Source organism: Elephas maximus, chromosome 26 (genome assembly GCF_024166365.1).
Source record: "Elephas maximus indicus isolate mEleMax1 chromosome 26, mEleMax1 primary haplotype, whole genome shotgun sequence".
NCBI classification, from domain to species: domain Eukaryota; kingdom Metazoa; phylum Chordata; class Mammalia; order Proboscidea; family Elephantidae; genus Elephas; species Elephas maximus.
Genome location: NC_064844.1, coordinates 33,690,940 through 33,713,936, shown reverse-complemented (window position 1 = coordinate 33,713,936; position 22,997 = coordinate 33,690,940). Strand labels below are relative to the sequence as shown.

Genomic DNA, 22,997 nt, shown 5'->3' with positions numbered 1-22,997 from the left:
TCCTCAGGTTGTGGAGATGTGAGTAGGCTGTGCGGCTGGCTGCTTCTCCCTGAGGAAACTGCTGCGGAACACTAGTACCAGCCCACCACCACCACCGCCGCCGCTCTGGAAATGGTGCCTGAGGTCTCCCCACGATTCAGGTCCGGTAACTCCTCTGCACTTCTCAACGGTCTCTTCCTCCTCAGTTCGTTGTCTAAGCTTGCCTTTGATGCTCAGGGCTCCCAGCTTGCCACAAATATACTCATTTCATTTGTTTTTTGGGGATCTTTGTTGTAAAGAGGGTTCGCCGGAAGCGTCTGTCTATTTCGCCATCTTGGTTTTGCCTCCGTATGGGGCAGTTTTGCCTGCCCTGTAGGGTTCTGTGTGTTGGAACTGACTCGTCAGCAACAGGTTTGGTTTTTTGGTTTAGTAAGGTATGTAGATGGCAATTTGAAGCAAAATTAATTATAATCCATATTTATATACTGGGGAAAAAATTCCATGTGGATTCAGCTAAATAATTAAGCAGAAAAAGAGAAGAAAATAATGTGAAAACTAGCATAAAATAGGGCACCAGACATTTGGTGGTATAATAGCTTTTAAAGAATTGAAACAATAGAAAATATTATAGAGAAAACAGCTTATAAACGTAATTATGTAAAACAACAAACAAAATAAATTTGTGTTTCCCGAACATACTTACAAAAATATTTATGTCAGTATGACAAATAAGATCTTAAAATGCACTACCCATAAACATTACTGTGAAAGTAATTTAAAAATTAAGCCTCTAAGGCTCGAATATGTGAATGAAAGATACTTAAAACAAGCAGTAAACAAATATGTGGGGAAATGCTAAAAATCTTAAAGACATGGAAAACAAGCATTGTGATAATATAATCAGATTGTAGATAAATTGTTATCACTTGACAGTTATTTTGAAATTCTTAAATTAGTAGAAATATTAAAAAATAAAAAGAATTTTGGTAAGATACGGTTAAAGTGATATACTAGCTTTTTGGTATTATTAGTTGATATACTCTTTTTGGAAGATCAGTATCAATATACTCAGCAATCCAACATCCCTACACTTGATTTCTGGAAACAGTGGTGAATGAAATAGCGTGTAGTGTAGTGTACAACCTGACTAAAAAAAAAAAAAAAGCAACAACCTAGTGCCGTCGAGTCGATTCCGACTCATAGCGACCCTATAAGGATATTTATGTCCCCACCTGAAGTTGGCTTTCTTTGCCAATATGCTGGTTTGGCTTCCCCTTTTATATTTTCCGATATCACTCTGCTGTAATAATCATGAAATTGATGATGATGGCTAACATTTGCTGAGATTTACTCTAAGGAGCCCTGGTGGCGCAACAGTTAAGTGCCGAACAGCTAACCGAAAGATTAGCAGTTTCAATTCACCCAGCTGCTCTGTGGGAGAAAGACCTGGCCATCTACTTCTGTAAAGATTACAGCTGAGATATGGGGCAGTTCTACACTGCTACATGGGTTGCTATGAGTCGGAATTAACTCAACGTCATCTAACAACAGCAATAACAACTATATGCTGAGTGCTTATGTTAACTCAGTTGAGACACACAACAACCCTATGAGCTGGATATAATTATTATCCTCATTTTACAGTTGAAGAAACGGGCAGAGAAACATTAAATAACTTGCCTAAGGTCATACCTCTAGTAAGTGGTGGAACTGATTCAAACCCAGGAAGGGCTGATTCTAGACCTCTTGCTGTTTGTTACACCCACATGATGAGACAATTACATTTAGTGTAATTGACTCATGGATGTTTTTCTTGTTCACTGGATTCCGTAGCACATTGCTTGGCGCATACTAAGCAACCAATAAATATTAGTTGAGTACATGAAAAAATGATTAAAAGAAGACTAAAGCTACAGGCTTGAGGATGTTCCTTGCAGCTTTATCTGTTAAAAAGAAATGCAGACAATCGAAGTGAACAATAGGGTAATGGCTATTCACCACCTTTCAACTTATTGGCATATTATGTGGCTTTTAGATTTTAACCATTAAGGCTCCACTGCAATACATACCACATAGTAGTATGAAGGCTATGTAGTATCAAAAGAGCAAAAATGTGAGCCTCAGTGATTATAATTGCAACCTGAACGTCTCGCTTGGCTTTGCCTGCTTGTGGGAAATTATGTTAGCTGCTCCCAAATTTGCAGATAATGATAAACCCAAATTATGCCAGCCCAAAGCCTTTGCCTGCTTACACATCTGTTCAGCGCCCTGTCCCCAGTGTTTCTGAGGTTCTCCGAGGGTTGCCCCCTTATCATTGCTGGCAATTATCAGTCATCATGTAGTATCTGCCCAGATCTTTCTATCTAGACCCTCTGAGTTAGATCCCACGAGGAAGCCCTACTGCTGTCCCATCAAAAGCCCCTTCCTCAGAACAACAGGGTCCATGCCCAGCCTGATGTTTCTTCACACTCCCTTGAAGTGCCATAGGGGTGCTTGGTAACCCAGAAAGCTGGGAGAATGGCTCTTTCTCCAACCCCTCTATGCTCTTTGACTCCTGGACCCCAAAGCAAGTCGTAATAAGTGTATCATCAGATGACAGAAATTAAGTGCCAGGAGGGCAGGAATTTCTGTCTGTGTTGTTTCCTGATGTTTGCCAAGTACTTAGAACAGTTTATGGCCCACAGTAGACATACAGTAGGTATTCACTGAATGAATGAGCACCATGCTTTCAGCATTTAGCCCTCACCTCTCACCTCACTGGAACTCAAGGGGACAGGTGGTAGACCAGCACTATGGAATGCAACCTTCTGCAATGATGGAAATAAGTTTGTATCTATACTCTCTGACAAATGCTGTTCATTTTTTTTTTTTATTCGTTGTTCTTGACTCTGTACTGTCCCTCAGATGTCTGTACCCAGAAAACTCCTTTGTCCTTCTGTTAAAAAACAAAAAGCCGTGATGTGGATGAACTCATGTATTTAGATTCCTGAAAAAGACCATGAATTTACCTGACTGCAACTAGCCAAACCCTTCATCTCAGTTAGGGCTTCATTAGTATACCCCGTTACTGATTACGAAAAATATATGTGCATATTGAAGACTAAATAAAGGTCTTGGCACATTACTGTGTGGTATGGCTTCAGGAACATGGAGAGTTCCTTCTATCATATGAGGTGTGTGGGAAGGAGCACTGGGCCAAGATTTGGGAAATCTGGGTTCCATTTCTATAAATCGCTGGCTGTGCTATCCTAAGGAAGGACAGTCTCTGTGCCCTACTTTTCATCTGTGAAATAAGGTGGTTCAGTTGAAGTATTTAGAAGGTCTCTTTCAGCACCTCTGTGGACATCTTAGCACATTGAGGGCATGGTTTGAAAACAATTGCTGTAGTGTATGCTGAAGTTACGTTGTCAGAGAAAATGAGAGCTGTTAAAAGAGGTATAAAAATGCTGCATTCCTTCTATCTGGAATCATTAGGGAATCAAATCAATGCCAGCGATTATTTGTTGAACTTTTTTCTGTAAAATGCTATGCCATGAAAGATTAAAACATCCTGGCCTTTGTTCTCTTGGGTACACAATTCAATGGAAGAAAGGGGAACAGACATAATTCTGATACAAGGCAGATGGATAAATGACATAGAAATTATGTTAGATGACCCCAAATTTGTAAATGCCATAGATTTTTTAATTGCCTTATTATTCAGCATCCTTCTTTCTTCACGGAATGAAAATTTCTTTTTAGGAGGACATATTTGGGCCGGACTTTAAAGGCAGGAGGATTTGGACTGATTGTGATGTCAGAATGGAGTACTTAGTGGTTAATGCACTTGACTGCTAAATGAAAGGTTACAGGTTTGAGTCCACCCAAAGGATCCTCAGAAGAAAGGGCTCGTGATCTACTTCTGAAAAATTAGCCATTGAAAACCTTAAATGGAGCACAATTCTACTCTGACAAGCATGAGGTCACCATGTGTCAGAATTGACTAGATGGCAGCTATTTTTTAATGATGTCAGAAGGTTGTGATGCATTCTTGTGCTCTTAAATTATACATATATGTTGAGATTTTGACTTTCAAATTTTTAAAATTCCAAATTAGGTTCATCTTAAGTCCTTGTACTAGGCTCAGGAGTAAATAAATAATAAGTAGTTATTAATGAACTCAGTTGAAGTACAAACTTGGTTTCTAGAGAGAGCACGGCAACAGAGTTTATAAATTATAGTGGTAAAGTCTAATAAAAACAATTCTTAAGTTTATTTTTAATATTGTTGTATATAACCCAGGGTTAAATGGTGTTAGTTCGTTTTGAGAAAGCAGCTCTCCTTGATATTAAAGACAATGCCAGGGCTGCATGAACTAAAATGTCAGATAGTTACAGATATTACTGTAAAACGTAGGGTATCCAGAGATGACGCATGTCATTGTTATTTCTGAAACCTACTTCACTGTCCATTAGTGTATAGCATTGTTTTCACCAACTTTGTGTATTCCTATAATTTCCCCAAACGAAATCAGCTTTTCATTTTATCAACTATCTGGTCATTGTGAAACTTGTGTGAAAGTATTATTTCAATCAGTGTCTCATTAAACATTCAAAATCAAAATACAGCACACCATTCAACAGACTAGCTGTAGTCCCTACTATATAGGTTGTAGATGGCAGGATATGTATTTGTCCCTATTTTAAATTTTAAGTTTTGCCAATTAAATGAGATGAGGAAATCTGATTTTGAATGTATTTACTAACCAAAATTTCAGGGATGGAAGGGAACCTGTGGGTTGTATTACCTGGCTACCTCATGAAGACACTGGGATCTACAAAGACGAAATAATTTGCCTCAGTTCTCCAAGAGGTTACCCAGTGTGTCTGGAACTCTTGGTTTTATCTATATTCTGCACCTCCAAATGTTGCTGCCTTTTTCCCAGGGATTAAAGAGTCCCGAGGCTTGTGAAGTGCTAAGAGATAGTGATGGGGCAGCGTCTTTGAATGAAGGGGTGTGAAGTGAAATTTTATGATATGCTAAAGAGCTCAGTTGCTATTCAAAAGTTGGCAGTTTGAATCTGCCAGGTGCTTCTTGGAAACCCTACGGGGCAGTTCTGCTATGTCCTATAGGGTCCCTATGTGTCAGAATGAACTTGATGGCAGCAGGTTTGGTTTTTGTTTTTTCTGGCCTTCCTTAGCTTATGTGAGGTGTAAAACTAGATCCAGTAGCCCATATTTATGGTGAGGTTGATGATAAATGAACAGAAAGCTATAAACAAAATTGGAATGATAAATGGAGCCATCACAGATTGGAAGTTCTGTGGTGTGTGTGTGTGCGTGTGTGTTTGTTAAGGAGCCATCACAAATTGGAAGCTCTGGGGTGTGTGTGTGTGTGTGTGTGTGTGTGTTAAGGCTTCATATCTATTGGGTTATAAACAGAATGTGATATCAAAACATTTACTAATGTCCCTATGCCTAAAAAAATTAGTGGTGCCTGTGAAATTTTTGTTTGTATTACAGTTGATATTTCATATATGTCAGAGTCTGCATTTTCTTAATGTTAGCCCAGTGTACATAGTATTTGATAGGGTAAGAATAGGATGAAAGATCTTATTAATTTTCAAAGCAGGCGAACAAAGAAATGCTCTCTGGCAGAGAACATGTAGTGGTACATTTTAAACTCTCTTATTTAAGCATTTTTCCTTTGTCCCCAAGATTTCGTTTAGAACTTTACTTTCCGTTCTGCATTCGCTGTGGAGAATACCAGTCTTTTTTCATGTGTAAAACATGATACTCTTACCTTCAGCGTGTTCATATATTTAAAGAGTTTTAAATTAAATCTTTCTGAAATTTAACATGAACCTGGCTGAATGTTCATTCAAAAATGTAAAATGTCCTGAACTCAAAACCAGATTTGTGGTGCATATTTAATATGTATACAGCAGAGGACCCTCTAGCTCACTTAGTCTTTATTTTTCCCTTGTCCTCTCTCCTGTGATTTGTATCTGCCCTGGTCTTGATTTTTAACTTATTATTTATATATTCTGTTTCATTGCATCTATTTTTATAAGCTCCCTTACATGCCTTGTAAGGAATCTGGCTCTTGTCTGTCTCACAAACCCAGATTTTCTTACCTTGTCCTTGCCTCCTACTCTCCAACCACATTAGCTTCCTTTAAGTTTCTGGACCTTTCAAAACCATGTCTCACCTCAAGATCTTAGATCGTATTATTCCTTATTCTACAGATACTCTTCTGCCAGTTTTTCACATCACTGGATTCTTCTCGTTTTAGGTTTAGCTTAAATTTCACCTCCTTGGACAGGTTGTTCCAGACCACCCTGTGTCAAACATGTTGAATCTGTGAGTCAGTAAGTAGTAAATAGACAGAAAATCAAGAATTGACTGTAGGCAGTTTTTGAGCACAACAACTGTAAATCTCTACATTCCATTCAAAACAAAACAAAACCCTAAATCTTAGTAAAATGGTTACCAGGCTTCATACTTCCTTCCTTGGCTCATATATAGGAATAGGCCTTCTTAGTTCCTTTGTCCTAGCTTTGGAAGAAGGTAATCTCCGTCCTGGCTTTTAGTTCCGTTTTTTGGTTGAGGCATACTAAGTTAAAAGGCAGGCATACAATTTTTTTAGAGTGGCATGTTGTTGTTGTCGAGTCAGTTCCAACTTAAGGTGTCCCCATGTATACAGAGAACTGTTCCATAGAGTTTTCAAGGCTGTGACCTTTTGGAAGCAGATCACCAGGCCTTACTTCTGAGAGCCTCTGGGTAGGTTTAAACTGCCAACCTTTCAGTTAGTAGTCCAGTGCTTAGCCTTTTGCTCCATCTACCCAGGAAACCCTGGTGGCTTAGTGGTTAAGTGCTACAGCTGCTAACCAAAAGGTCAGCAGTTCGAATCTGCCAGGAGCTCCTTGGAAACCCTGTGGGGCAGTTCCATTCTGACCTGTAGGGTCGCTATGAGTCAGAATGGACTCAATGGCAGTGGGTTTGGTTTAGATTTTTGGACCCAGGGACCCCTAGAGTGGCATAGGTAATTAAAATAAGCAGCAGTTTGCAGCAGCATTTGATTAGTATATAACGGTTATGGATTGAATTGTGTCCCACCAAATTTTGTGCTGGAATTCTAACCCCTACACCTGTGGATATAATCCAGTTTGGGAATAGGGTTTCCTCTGATATGTTAATAAGTCTATTAGCATATGTAGGCTGTGTCCTAAACCTGATCACTTCTGAGTGACATGAAGAGCAGCATAGGCACAGAGAGGAGTGAGTTTAAACAGGTAAAGATAGATGCCAGGTGAAGTAAGGTTGCCAAGGAACTGAGGAACACTGGGCCTAAAGAAGCTGAGATAAGGATTTGCCCTCAGAGTGGGCAAAGAGAGAGCCTTCCCCTAGAGCCAGTGCCCTGAGTTCTGACTTCTAGCCTCCTGAACTGTGAGATCAATTTCCATTCTTTCAAGCCGCACACTTGTGTTATTTCTGTTACAACGGCACTGAGAAACCAAGACACTAACATATTCTGTTATCCTAAAGTTTTAAACAGCTACAGTATTAACCGACTTTCTGGCTGAATAGAATTTAAGGGCACCCTTTAAAAGAGGGCAAAGTAAATATGTTTAGGGAGAAGAACAAAGTGATAACTAAATATGTTACTTTTTTTTTGGCCCCTTGTGGTCCAAGGTACTGACAAAAATGCTGAAGACCCTTAAGGGAACATTATTCTTCTAATTAGAGACAAGTCAGAAAGCTTACGTAGATACGCAGATCAAAATCACATGTGTGTCTATTCTGTGAAATGACAGATGTAGGTTTTCCTTTAGATGGAGGTTTGTTTTGCCTCACCTGCTTTAGCCACAATGACTTGAAACAGTCTGTCTCCTGGCACAGAAAACGAAGGGGCAGGTGGAGTGGCCAGGATGCTGCAGGAAAGCTGAGTACATCCTCAGAGCTCGTTTTGGGGACAAGCAGCTGAAGTATTTTTATAATCAGCTAAGATAACAAGAAAGAGATGTAGTATACCTTTTTATTGTGCACATTTTTTGAAAATTCAGCTTGCTTATATTTGTATATGAGTAATTAACATATGTTTAAACTAGGTTCCAATGTTTTTGGCATAGAATGTCAGTATTATTCTGTCAGCCCAATTTCTTGAGTACTGCAGGTTGTTTTACAGGCCAAAGTGAATGGTGGAATGCAACTGAAACGCTTGACGTATTTAAAACCTCCAACTTGTTGATCTTCCAGCATGGATCCTTTTGCTCATTTTGACCTTCTATAGTAGTACCCTGAGATGCTTTGAATGGTTGTCATGAAATTACACTTTTTGGAATAATAGGTTGAAGGCCCACATACCTCTTGTTATTTGCAAGAGTTCCCAAGTGACCATATGGTGCGATATAGTGAATTTTCGCAATGGCCAACAAAATGTCAAGCCAACAAGTTATAGAATTTCTCAGCTAAGCCTCTGCATTATACCTTCTAGTTATACGTTCTAAAGTATATGTGCCATGGCTAAACTTGAAACCAGCATACCACAAGCTTCTCAAGTCAGCTTTAAAGATTCATTTATTCTTTTCCTTCTTTATGTTCTGAGAAGGCTTTATAGAACACTGGCAGCCCAGACTATATATCACTAGGTGATGTTATGAGGATAGTGTGAACTTTTGAAACAGAAAGAGACTATTCATAGTTAAATTCTTAAGTCCATAAGTTGATTTTAAATTTGTTTTCTTTCATAGAAAAGACTGTTTAGCTATAAAAAGATCATCTGCCACAAAAGTCTGAACAGGTAGGTAGTTATTGAGCTAAGGCAAAGAACTCAATATTGTGATTTAGATTTGTAGAAAATGCTGGAACAGGAGAGTAGATATATTATTTCTCATTCATAACTGGTTATAAACAGTGGCCTTTTATTGGTTGAAATAAGTCAAGCAGAAATCATTACCTTTGTGACCAGAGACATAGGGTTACTGGAGTTCTATTCAGGGACTATTGCTATATCCACTTATACTTGTGCAGCCATTGAAATATTATATAGTTATATCAGAGAGCTTAAAGGTAGATTTAAACAAAACTAATAAAGTTCATGTTAGATTTCAAAGTGTGCTATTGATACTGGAGATAGCTCATAGGAGTCAATTGGTTAACTTTTTATTTTTTGTAAAAAAAAAAAAGGCAATTATACACATGAAGTTTTGGAGGGTCCCTGAACTATCATAAACTCACTTATTTTTGTACAGAGTGCAGGTTGTCCTCACTTAGCATGGTTGTGTGAGAGTGTAAAAAGACCATACAAGCAAAATGATCATAATTATCATTGGAAAAATTGCAAATTCTGTGACCTTTAACTTCTTTGTTAAAACACGAAAGCTCTCTTACTGTAGGGTATAAATGTATAGGTGTCTTAAGCTGGGTTCTCTAGAGAAGCAAAACCAGTAAAGCATACAAATACATATATATAGAGAGAGATTTATAGCAAGGAAATGGCTCATGTGGTTGTAGAGGCTGGAACGTCCCAAGTCCGTGGGTCAGCATAGAGGCTTCCCCTGATTTATGTAGCCACAGAGGCTGGTGAACCCAAGATTGCCAGGCTGGAGAGCAGGGCTCTAGCTCACAGGCTGTGAAGATCAATGAATACCAAAGGTCGGCAGGCAAGACTGCAGGTAAGCTGCTAGCTTAAGTCCCAAGAATCAGAGATCAGATGAACAGGAGCCAGCTGCAGGTTCCAGGATGAGCAAAAGCTCACAACCAGAATATCTACATGCCCATGCAGGCCACGCACCCGAGAAAACTCCCTCTCAACTGATTGGCCACTCACGAGAGATCACATCATGGAGGTGATCACATAATATCAAATCTCATCATGGGAGTGATCAGACCATCACACAACTATCAATCCACTGAGAATCATGGCCCAGCCAAGTTGACATACAACTTTAACCACCGCAATAAGGAAATGAAAAAAAAAAAAAAAATAGTAGAACTAATATTTATTTAATACCATTAATTTGAAATGTTAGAAACATTGAGAATTAGTTTTATTTCTTTGCAAAAAACTTACCAAGAATAGTTGGAACAGTGTTTACCTTCTTTATGCTGTATACTTTTTGTTACCGAGCAAGCATCTTGTCTATGAATTGGAGAATTTTTATATTTCTTTCTAAGTTTGGATCAGCTCTCCAATATTTTATCCTTTGTGCTTTCAATGTTGTGTGTTATCTCTGAGAGTTCATTGAATGTCATATCCTCTGGGACATCTTCATATTTTTATCACAACCACTTTCCAGTTTCACTTTCAGTGTTACCACCTTTCATTTTCTTGCTAGGCTTTCTGATTTGTTGATCAGTACCCTCTTTTGAAGGAGCCCTGGTGGTGCAGTGGTAAAAGCACTCAGCTGCTAACCAAAAGGTCAGTGGTTTGAACTCACCAGTCACTCCACGGGAGAAAGATATGACGGTCTGCTTCCATAAAGATTTACAGTCTTGGAAACCCTATGGGGCATTTCTACTCTGTCCTATAGAGTTGCTATGAGTCAGAATTGATTATCCACATTCGTGAAATGTCATGTGAGTTTATCTCTGGGAGACACGGAGGCAACTCGACTATGTACTGTCTGTGCATGAACCAAATAACGAATGTGTAGTGACCAGTCATTGACAGACTTTGAAAGAAGTGATGTGATTATCATTGATCATGATGCACATTTGTTACTCTCCTAGTGATTTATGGACCAAAAGCTAGTAGTGAAGTTTGCATTTTATGCAACTACTTACAGTCAGCATACTAGGGTAACTGAAATTTGAACCATGTTGTTGGGTGACTGGTCTTATTTAACTAAACCAGAAAATTTGCATAAATTAAAAAAACAAACAGAACATATTGGGGCCATGCAAAATAAAGAGTGCTCATATTCCAGCTACCCGTTGTTGTACATTTTAAATCATGGCCTGGCTCTGTTGCCCTTGCCCCTACCCATTACTTATTAAGACTATTCGGTGTAACCAGATTGTAATTTAGAAATTTAATTCAGACTTGAATTGGGAATCATGAAGCCTCTCTGACTCGATCTCAGAGTGACCTTTGTCTCCCTCCTCACTTATCCAGCGCTTTGAAGAGTAGACAAGGCTCTATGAAACCATTTCCCAGGTCGCTCCCACATGGGCAGTTGTGAGTTGATCAACATAGTCAGGCCCTGTGTGCCATTTCTGGGTTGCCACCTTGGTAATTTTTTTCTGGCTCTTTTCTTTCTCTTCCTCCTTCCCCCACCCCACTACTGCCTCTGGCCTGCTTTTACCTCTTATATCCCATCTCCAAGATATATTGGTTCTCCTCCATCATTATATTGCTTCCTGTTTCTTTCCATTTCTGTTGCCACCGTCCTAATATATGTGCTTTTCAGCTTGTATTTCAAGTATCGTAAAAGTCACCTAAATGACTTCCTCACTTTAGTCGCTCTCCATTCCAGCACTCTCCATCACCAGAGTGCTCTCCCTGGAGCACTTTTTTTTAGCATTGCTTAATCTTCTGCTTGAAGTGTCCAAAATAACCTACTGTTTACAGAATAAAATCAAAACTCCTTATCAGGCACTTAAGAACTTCCGTTGTCTGATTTAAGCATACTTCTTCCAGTTTATTACTTTATTCCTTCCTCCTCAGAACCCTGAGTTTCAGCAATACAGACTTATTCATCTCCCAGGTATTCCTGCCTCACCTTCTTTATACATGCTGTCTCGCTTTTCTAGAATATATCCTCTGTATTTTCTGAACTTAGGTAGTTTCAAAGATTTATCCCAAATTAGTCTACTTTGACTTCTCAGAAGTGGCTTTTCTCCTCTCTAAAGTTCCATAGCATTTATATTGTCCAATTGTCACTATTTGCTGATCTGTATTTTCAGTTATTATTTAGTATTCACCCTCCCCAGTTAGCTATTAAGTTTCTTAAGGGCAGGGACTGAATCTTCCATAGCACCTAGAGTGTTATTTGGCACTTTGGTAGCCATAAATCTGTTTATTCATTCAATATTTTTTCCAACCCCAACATTTCTTCTGGACACCAAGCTAGGTGCTAGGGGTAAAACATAACAAGCTAGAGCTCTAACCACACAGGGTCATGCAGAAAAGTAGTCAGACAGTTGTAATGTAGTACACAAAGTGGCATGATGGGGTAGCTATGAGATTCCATGGAAGCACAGAGGAGAGACATCAAACGTATATGAGGGGCAACTGGGAATCCTTCTAGAAGTGAGATTTAAGCTGAGTCTGAAAGATAAGTAGAGGTTAGATAGGTGAGGGGAGTCAGGTGATACAAAGAGTGTAGCAGGCAGAGGACACAGCATGGATGGAACTCTGGAGGTGTGAGGGCACAACACACTGAAAAATGGAGGAAAGTGCAGTGTGGTAGGATTGTAGAAACTGAGATGAGATTTACAAGTGATGAGGCTGCAGAGGGAACAGGGTCCCTACGACGAGAAGGATGTGAACAGAATTGATAAACGCTTCAAAGGGAGGACTGCCTTTGTGTAGGTGAAGCGAGAGGGTGGCACTTAGGTGCTGTTAAAGGCCAATGGATGGAGAGTGGTATCAGGAGGAAGATGGTGCTTGTGGAATATCTACCTGGAGATATACCATAGTAGACAGTTGGGTGGATGTGTTTGAAACTCAGGAGAAAGCTTTGGCCTGTAAACATAAATTTTGGTGACATCAGCGTATGATAGGATGAAATCATAGAGGAAGAGTGTGTAGAATTAGTAAAGATGATTTTAAGACCATACCTTAAAGAACATCAGCATTTAAAGGACAAGTAAACAAAAAAAAAGTTGAGCCTGCAAAGAATACTAAGATGGAATGGACAAAGAGGAAGGAGCAAAATGGGTGAGTGAGATGTCATAAAAACCAAGGATCTAGCTAATGGGGACCTTGATAAGCGCAGTGTCAGTGTGGAAGAGAGGTGTGAAAAGAGAGAACACAGCCCAACCTAAATTGTAGTGCACTGAGAAGTGAACAGGTAATTCTTTTGGAAAGTTTAGTCATGGGGAAGATATTTAAAGATAGTAGAAGCTAGAAGGAAATGGGATTGAGGGTTTTTCCTTTTTTTTAAGCTGGAAGAAATTTGATTATGTTTATAAGGCGATAGGAAGAATTCATTAGGGATGGAGAGGTTGATCATGAGCTTAATTTACCCAGAGTTAAATATTCCTCTTAAAATGTCTTATTTAGTTATCTAAGTAAATTGAATTCCAAACTAATAATCACACCCAATCTTTTAGGTTTCGCAGAGGTCTTGTCACCCTAACTAGATTGCAAATTCCTGTCAAGTGTGTATTCTCCTCCTTTATTCAGGCCAGCACTTAGTTCAATGTTGTACTTAGAGAAAATTCTCAACAGATGATAGAAAACTATTTTATTGCCCTCGTTTGTTTCTTCTCTGAGTGAATGTTTATTTAATGTCCACTATGTGCCACACATTGTTCTAGGTGCTGAGGATATAAAAAAAAAAAAATTTTTTTTTTTTTTTTAGAGGTTAATAAAATAGACATGTCCCTTACCCCCAAGGAGTTTATAATCTGGGGAGAAAGTCAATGAATTAGCAATTAAATAGGAAAGCAAACAAGTAATTACAGATTGCAAATGGTATTTAAAAGGACACTATGAAAGGAAACCCTGGTAGTGTAGTGGTTAAGTGCTAAGGCTGCAAACCAAAGGGGCGGCAGTTCAAATCCGCCAGGCGCTCCTTGGAAACTCTATGGGGTGGTTCTACTCTGTCCTGTAGGGTCGCTATGAGTCGGAATCGACTCAACGGCACTGGGTTTGGTTTGGTTTTGGTTTTATGATAGACAATAATCCTGTGTGGTTACTTTATATAAATTCTTTTTTTATGAAGTCCTGTTTCCATCAGGGCTTCAAACTGGTTATTTTTGGTTCGACCTCTTGCTGAGAATTTGTATTTCCACCTCAGATATACTGAATCTGAATCTACATTTTAGCAAGATCCCCTGTGAGAATCACCTGGGGATCTTGTTAAGATGTAGATTTTGATCAGTAAAATTTGGGGTGGAAATGCAAATTCTCAGAAGGGGGCGTCAAACCTAAAATAACTGGTTTGAAGCCTTGGTTTCCATTGCTGAGGGAGAGCAATCAGAAGGAATTGGAGAGTTAAATGACTCGAGATGAAAAGAAAATGAAGGTAGTGAATAATAGAGACTATTTTGACATAGTATAGTTTGCCCCTTTGCTTGCCATTTCTAAAGTCACTGGGAATACGATGGTCACAATGAGCTGCAGTTTTTTGTTTGTTTTTTACCGTTATTTTATCATTTGAGAAACTCACCAACTCTATTTTCTTGTCCCCTTTCAGTAATTTGCCATCTTCCATGTATGAATGGTGGCCAGTGCAGTTCAAGGGACAAATGCCAGTGCCCTCCAAACTTCACAGGGAAGCTTTGTCAGATCCCAGTCCACACAGCTGGTGTGCCTAAACCTTATCAGCAGTCCCAGCAGTCAGGCAAGGCGTTGGGAACACGTGTTGTCCACTCTACACATACTTTGCCTCTGACCATGACTAGCCAGCAAGGAGTCAAAGGTAAGCTTTTTATTCTTATTTTGCCTGTTAGTTATACTTTACTTAACTTGCCAAGCCCATACAGAAGCCAAGTATTTGCAGATGGTTAGGGTTTATATTGGAATAGAAAGGGGAAAAGGTAGTAGGGACAGAATGTGGACCCAGGTATATGGCCATAGAGACTTGTTATCTCGGAAATAAGAAGGTCAAAAAAGGAGCCCGATCTTCTCTGGTGAGTTTTACCACTGACAGCTAATAAATGTGAATGACTGTTCCAGTCAGGCCTGAGAAATAGAAAAGCAACTAAGACAGTGTTCTCGCCCTTAATGTATGAGTAAAGTAGAGGATCACACAGTACCTGCTGACGAATAACAAGTCTATTTTGTAGTTGAAGAGTACTTGGTTTTAGTTTTAAACAATCGCTTACCTCACTAAGCTTCAATTTATTCAGTCCTCAGAAGAAGGTAAACTAGGTCACTTGGACCCAGAAATTCTATGACTTAATTCATTTTTTTAAACCTGGCATAACCTATAAATACATAATTTTTAAAAGGGGGCCAGAGAAGTGTTATTGGCTCTTATTCTTAAAACCTGAAACTTTTTATCAGAAGATGAAATTTTGTTTGAAAGCTATAGAAAGTAGATCTTGTTACAGATAGGAAGTAACACACTTTGGTATTTTTGTGTACATGTGTCACAAGGAACACCATATGCTGCCGTTCAAGATAAGAGATTTATGTTTTGTGAAATTGGACTTCCTCCTTTGATATAGAAAAGTACAACCTAAAATTTCTACGTTAGAAACTTTGAGAACTGCAAAAATAATTGACCTCTTGAGCCTCCATTACTATTACTTGATAAAATGTGCCCACCTATAGGAGTCCCTGGGTAGTGCATACGGTTTACACACATAGTTGTTAACCAAAAGGTTGGCGGCTTGAGTCCACCTAGTGGCTCCTCAGGAGAAAGGCTTGGTGATCTGCTTTTTAAAAATCAGCCACTGAATGCCTGTGGAGCAGAGTTCTCCTCTGGCACACGTGGGGTTTCCGTAAGCCAGAACTGACTCGAGGACAACTGGTTTTAACTGGTCCATCTGTAACAACTAAAGAAGCATGAATTTCGTAGCTTTGTATGAGTAACCTGAAAAAATATTGTTGTCTCATGAATGTATTACTGTGTGAGGTTTTAATGGCTTTTAAAATTGCAATTTTACTTTTTAAAATGTTTGAATTTAGGATTAATTTTTATTTGGAATGCAATGCTTTATTCTCAAGAATTTTAATGGCTGTGCAGCAAAAATATATATATATGTATAATTTTCATTATTACACACACACACACAAAATTTACCTTCAAGTTTTAAAAATCATGGCTTAGATGTTAATTATTCGTTTACTGACAAGCTTTCCTTTTAATCTGTTTTAGTGAAATTCCCTCCCAACATTGTCAATATCCATGTGAAGCACCCTCCTGAGGCTTCAGTCCAGATACATCAGGTTTCTAGAATCGATGGCCCGACAGGCCAGAAGGTGAAAGAAACTCAACCAGGGCAATCTCAAATGCCTCATCAAGAGCACCCCGTTCAGAAGACCCAGACAGTACATTCCACATACTCCCACCAGCAGGTCATTCCTCACATCTATCCTGTAACTGCTAAGACACAACTTGGCCGGTGCTTCCAGGAAACCATTGGATCACAGGTGAGCAAGACTATCCAGCCTATTTTAGTAATGCATTCCAGATATACTGTCATTTTTATAGGAGCCAGACTTGGTAAAATGATAGTTAGCATTGACAAATTATGGACCATGGGCCTGTTTTTGTAAATAAAGTTTTTTTTGGAACACATGCTCATATTATCTGTGGCTGATTTTATACCACCGTGACAGAGTTGAGTAGTTGTGACAGAGACCATATGGCACACAAACTCTAAAATATTTACCCTGTGGCCCTTCAGAGAAAAGTTTGCTGACCCCTGAACGATAGGGTAATTTTAAGTAGTGAGCTTCCAGAAATATTCCTGGAAGTCTATGATTGCCCTTTTGTATTTGTTCAGTTCGAGTGATATGTACATAAAACGTGGGTCAGCCATGAGATACAGTACATGAGATATGTGCTTCAAAGATGTTTGAAAATATTTATGCCTTTTTTCAATTGTTTGCAGGTTAATAGGTACGGTTGAGGTTTGAACCCATTGTCATCTTTGATTTCCTTCTGATAAAAATTCATAGCCAGAATGATAATGCATGAGTTGTTTAAAATGCATTTTAAATATCATTGTATTTACATGAACTTTGTTTTTGTTGCTGTTATCTGCTGTAGAGTTGGCCCCTGACTCATGGTAACCCCATCCACAGCAGAATTGGACCATGATCCATAAGGTTTTCACTGGCTGATTTTTCAGAAGTAGATTGCCAGGGTTTTCTTTCTCGTCTCTGTTAGACTGGAAGCTCTGCTAAAACCTATTCAGCATCATAGCAGTACACAAGCCTCCATCGCCAGATGGGTAGTGGCTGCGCTTGTGGTACATCGGCCACGTGTCGAACCCAGCTGTCCTGCATGGAAGGTGGGGATTCTACCACCGAACTACCGATACCTTCCTTCATGAACTTTAGGCCCATATTTATATCATAAAGTGAGAAAAAGTCTAAGTTTTCTTTGAAACTCATCATTAAATGTACATAGCAAAGGTAGTATACCATGGCATTGGGGTTATGTGATAATGACATAACTTTGCCTCCTGGTTCACCTCCTGTGCTTGGATTATGCTTTGAACACCTAATGAGAAGAGAAGATGAGGTACATTTATTATTGTTCCTTTGTTGTTTCCTGGGTATGCAAAAATTATTGTGAAATGTTTGGGGGTAACAGAATCAATTGTTATGGTTTTAGACACCTAGAGAATAGTTTTAGGTACTAGGTACTAGGTACTAGGCAGGTCAATGGTAGGGTTATCGCCTTTCTTCCAAGGAAGAAGGGAACGCTGGTTTTAGACTTGACTGGAAGGCAGCACATGGAAATGAAAGAGCTCCATGTGGATTTATAGACCTTGTTAGAGCCATGGGCCCAGCACTTGGTGGCAGGCAGGCAGCTTCCTTATCTGTTCAGTGGCTATAGGAATACCTGTCTCACAGAGCTTTGTCAAGATTAAGCAAGGTAATTAATGTAAAAGCTGCTTTGTAAATGTTGTAGAACTGTGTAAAGATTAGAGTCAAATTTAAAAAAATAGTGAGAATATGTGGTTGCTTATGTCATGTAATTTCTGTAAGGCAGAGAGGGCCTCAACCCCCCAAACACAATCTTAGGTGCCTGCAGATAACCTGAAATGCCTACTAAAAGAGAGCTGGCACCACTTTTTATACCTCAGTAGAAGACCAGATTTAAGCAAATGCTTTTGGGAAAAGGAATATCATTAATTTAAGTTTAGGTTAGATGTTAGGACTGAAGTCTTGTGGTGAGAGCAGGTTTTGATAGAGGCAGAAAAGCTGAAAGCAAACCTGATACATTTCACAATTTTGCCCCAACTAGTCTTGGAGAGGGAGGGCGAATTTGGTGCCATTTGCGTTGTTTAGCCATTCCACCTTAGGTTGGCCGTGGAGAAAAGAAAAACAGATCCTTTTAAAACTAGGAGCTGAGTGCCTTTCTTCCCAGTGTCCAAGTTAGACTAGAAAGAAAATAGGGAATTAACAAACTTGTTCTTCTTATATAATATTAGAAAAAATATGAACGAATCAGTTACTTGTAATCCTAAACTGATTAATAAATTCAAAATGAATTGGATAATTGGTAGAGTTTCCCAAATAATTTAAATGCAGTGGAATAATTTTACCTTATCTGGATACTGCTCTACTTTTGCTCTAAATGATCCAGACAGTGAGCTCAGTTTTTAATTCATTTCACATGTGTAGTCACTAGTAAGACCTGTTTTCAGAAAACATTCTCAGAATGTATTTGTTTTCCTTTTGGCGAGAAATGTTGCTGGATACTTATGATTGCCCAATTAATTTGTGCAATTAGAGTGACCCAGGCATTTAAAAAAATACATTACTTGCGAAAGTCAGTAGTATATAAGATGTTTTCTACAAAGATGTTTGAAGATGCTTGTACTTTCTTGTTATGTCTGGCTTGAAAACTTAGCTGCAGCCAGGCGATACGGGTAGATTTTAATGAATGGCAAAAACAACTGCATAAATGTTCACTGTTGTGTTGCTCAGTGGGAGGATTCTTATTAGCAGCGGGTTTCAACTATTGAGCCTTTTAATGCTGTAGGTTATCAATAAGCCTGGATGTCTATGTGCTGCTGTGAGAGGTTATATACGAAATAAATTTTATATAAACAGCCTTTATTTCTGTGGCACATTCTAACAATTAGGCTGACCCCTGAACTATAGGGCAATTTTAATTGGATTGATCAGTATATTTAAATTCAGGGAAACTTCATAGAGAGAAGGATTTTGGGAACTACTTGGATGATGGAGCAAAATAGACAATTGGTTAGGAAACATAGCTTACAGAGAGGGGAGTAATTAAACACAGTAAAGAGAATGTTGGAAGAAAGGGATGAGGAAGAAGTGTCAGAAGAGACCAGAGACATAGAATAGTGTGGGATTCTTGGCAAACTTCTGCACAAATATTAAGCCTTTTAAATCTGAGGCATAGTGCAATATAAATGACATATGGTATAAGGTCAGAATGTCATGGAAGTCCCCTTAACCAGGTGATCAAGCTCAGCATCATCAGCAGTGGACAGCCTGGCATTCTGTGCCTCCTGATCTGACATGGTATAAAGTTGACAGTGTCACTCTTCTAGTGTTCTTGTCAAAATGTGTAATTTAATTGACTCAAGCTTTTCCACCTAACTTCCACCTTGCAGGAACTACTGAGTATAAAGGGGCAAGTTAAAAATACCACAAGAAAAAATCAAACAAATTCATAATGTAGGGCTTTATGGCCTGGTTTCGTAAAAAGAAATCATGAAAAAAGGTGAGATGACTTTTGTAGAAAGTGACTAGAGACTCAACAACAAAGGTAATGCATGATCCTTAATTAAATCTTGGTTAAAAAAAATGCAGCTTTGAAACATTTTGGAAACAGTTGGGGAAATTTGAATTCGATGATATTATGAAATTATTATTAATTTTCTTAGGTGTGATAATGGTATTGAGGTAGGAGAATGTCCATCTTCCTGAAGAGATGCGTGCTAAAGTTTTAGAGATGTGTATTAGTTTCTGAGAATTGCAATCACGAATTACTACGAGTTGGGTGACATAAAACAGAGATTTATTCTCTCAAGAGTTATGGGGACTAGAAGTTTGAAAAAAATGTGTCAGCAGGACCACGCTACCCCTGAAAGCTCTAGGGGAGAATCTGTCCCATGCTTGTCTTTTAGTTTCAGGAGTTGTTGGCAGTCTTTGGTGCTTCTTGGCTTATGGACTCATCATTCCAATTTCTCCCTTTATCGTCACAAAATGTTCTTCTTGTCTGTTTCTGAGTCTTTTTTTCTTATAAGAACACGTTGGGTTAGAGACTACATTATTCCGGTATAACATCATCTTAACTAATTATATCTGCAAAGACCCTGTTTCCGTAGAAGTTCACATTCTGAGGTTCCAGGAAGGGCATGAATTTTGGGGAAATACTATCAGCCCAGTGAAGGGTGAAATTTTATGGTATCTCTAATTTACTTTCAAATGTGTTTCGTATATAAAATGGTATATTGGAGATTATGACTCGGAGAGGTGGGTATGCAGGCAATAATTGTATTGTTCTTTGAATATCTCAGCATATTTGAATTTGCTTAAGAGAAAAAGACAGGGAAAATGTTAAAAGTTTCTAGATTTATAAATAAAATAATAAAACTTCATGCTGAATTTGAAAATGGTAACTTTAGTTCATTTAATACGTTTTTTTTAAAAATAATTTTTATTGTGCTTTAAGGGAAAGTTTACAAATCAAGTCAGTCTCTCATACAAAAACCCATATACACCTTGCTACACACTCCCAATTACTCTCCCCCTAATGAGACAGACTGCTTTCTCCCTCCACTCTCTCTTTTTGTGTCCTTTTCGCCAGCTTCTAACCCCCTCCACCCTCTCATCTCCCCTCCAAGCAGAAGATGCCAACATAGTCTCAAGTGTCCACCAGATCCAAGAAGCTCACTCCTGACCAGCATCCCTCTCCAACCCATTGTCCACTCCAATCCATGTCTGAAGAGTTGGCTTTGGGAAAGGTTCCTGTCCTGGGGCAACAGAAGGTCTGGGGGCCATGACCACCGGGGTCCTTCCAGTCTCAGTCAGACCGTTAAGTCTGGTCTTCTGAGAATTTGGGGTCTGCATCCCACTGCTCTCCTACTCCCTCAGGGGTTCTCTGTTGTGTTCCCTGTCAGGGCAGTCATCAGTTGTAGCTGGGCATCATCTAGTTCTGGTCTCAGGATGATGTAGTTGCTGGTTCATGTGGCCTTTTCTGTCTCATGGGCTCGTAATCACCTTGTGTCCTTGGTGTTCTTCATTCTCCTTTGATCCAGGTGGGTTGAGACCAATTGATGCATCTTAGATGGCTGCTTGCTAGCGTTTAAGACCCCAGACGCGACTCTTCAAAGTGGGATGCAGAATGTTTTGTTAATAGATTTTATTATGCCAGTTTACTTAGATGTCCCCTGCAACCATGGTCCCCAGACCCCTGCCCCTGCTACTCTGGACTTCCAAGCATTCAGTTTATTCTTTGCTTTTGGTTCAGTCCAGTTGAGCTGACCTCCCCTGTATTGTGTGCTGTCTTTCCCTTCACCTAAAGTAGTTCTTATCTACTATCTAATTAGTGAATACCCCTCTCCCACCCCCTCCCTCCCCCGCTCATAACCACAAAAGAATGTTTTCTTCTCAGTTTAAACTATTTCTCAAGTTCTTATATTAGTGGTCTTATACAATATTTGTCCTTTTGCAACTAATTTCACTCAGCGTAATGCCTTCCAGGTTCCTCCATGTTATGAAATGTTTCACAGATTCTTCACTGTTCTTTATCGATGTGTATTATTCCATTGTGTGAATATACCATACTTTCTTTATCCATTCATCTGTTGATGGGCACCTTGGTTGCTTCCATGTTTTTGCTATTGTAAACAGTGCTGCAGTAAACATGGGTGTGCATGTATTGGTTCGTGTAAAGGCTCTTATTTCTATAGGCTATATCCCAAGGAGTGGGATTGCTGGATCATGTGGTAGTTCTATTTCTAACTTTTTAAGGAAGCGCCAAATCAATTTCCAAAGTGGTTGTACCATTTGACATTCCCACCAGCAGTGTAGAAGTGTTCCAATCTCTCCACAGCCTCTCCAACATTTATTATTTTGTGTTTTTTTGATTGGTGCCAGCCTTGTTGGTGTGAGATGAAATCTCATTGTAGTTTTGATCTTCATTTCTCTAATGGCTACTGATCATGAACATTTCCTGATATATGTGCTGGCTTCTGAATGTCTTCTTTAGTGAAGTGTCTATTCATATCTTTTGCCCATTTTTTTAATTGGGTTGTCTTTTTGCAGTTGAGTTTTTGCAGTATCATGTAGATTTTAGAGATCAGGCACTGATCAGAAATGTCATACCTCAAAACTTTTTCCCAGCCTGTAGGTAGTCTTTTTACTCTTTTGGTGAAGTCTTTGGATGAGCATAAGTGTTTGATTTTTAGTAGCTCCCAATTACCTAGTTTTTCTTCTATATTCTTTATAATGTTTTGTATACTGTCTATGCCATGTATGAGGGCTCCTAACGTTGTCCCTAGTTTTTTTTTTTTCCATGATCTTTGTTGTTTTAGATTTTATATTTAGGTCTTTGATACATTTTGAGTTAGTTTTTGTGGATGGAGTGAGGTATGGGTCTTGTTTCATTTTTTTGCAGATGGATATCCAGTTATGCCAGCACCATTTGTTAAAAAGACTGTCTTTTCCCCATTTAACTGTTTTGGGGCCTTTGTCAAATACCAATTTCTCATATGTGGATGAATTTATGTCTGGATTCTCAATTCTGTTCCATTGGTCCATGTATCTGTTGTACCAGTATCGGGCTGTTTTGACTACTGTGGCGGTGTAATAGGTTCTAAAATCAGATAGAGTGAGGCCTCCCACTTTGTTCTTCTTTTTCAGTAATGCCTTATTTATCCAGGGCCTCTTTTCCTTCCTTATGAAATTGATGATTTGTTTCTCCATCTCATTAAAGAATGTCCTTGGGATTTGGATCGGAATTGCGTTAAATGTATAGATTGCTTTTGGTAGAATAGACATTTTTATAATGTTAAGTCTTCCTATCCACGAGCAAGGTATGTTCTTCCACTTATGTAAGTCTCTTTTGGTTTCTTGCAGAAGTGTACTGTAGTTTTCTTTGTATAAGTCTTTTACATCTCTGGTAAGATTTATTCCTAAGTATTTTATCTTCTTGGGGGCTACTGTAAATGGCATTGATTTGGTGATTTCCTCTTCGATGT

At 38.9% G+C, this 22,997-nt stretch overlaps 1 protein-coding gene across 6 annotated transcripts in view; it reads left to right on the top strand.

Moving 5' to 3' along the window:
- Positions 1-22,997, top strand: part of LTBP1 (latent transforming growth factor beta binding protein 1) — a 740,867-nt gene that overhangs the window by 398,683 nt on the left and 319,187 nt on the right. For all 6 annotated transcript variants that reach the window (XM_049870392.1, XM_049870391.1, XM_049870390.1 and 3 more), the window contains 2 exons: positions 14,327-14,551; positions 15,956-16,230. In XM_049870392.1, the coding sequence (XP_049726349.1) occupies positions 14,327-14,551; positions 15,956-16,230 (500 nt within the window). The remainder of the gene's footprint in view (positions 1-14,326; positions 14,552-15,955; positions 16,231-22,997) is intronic.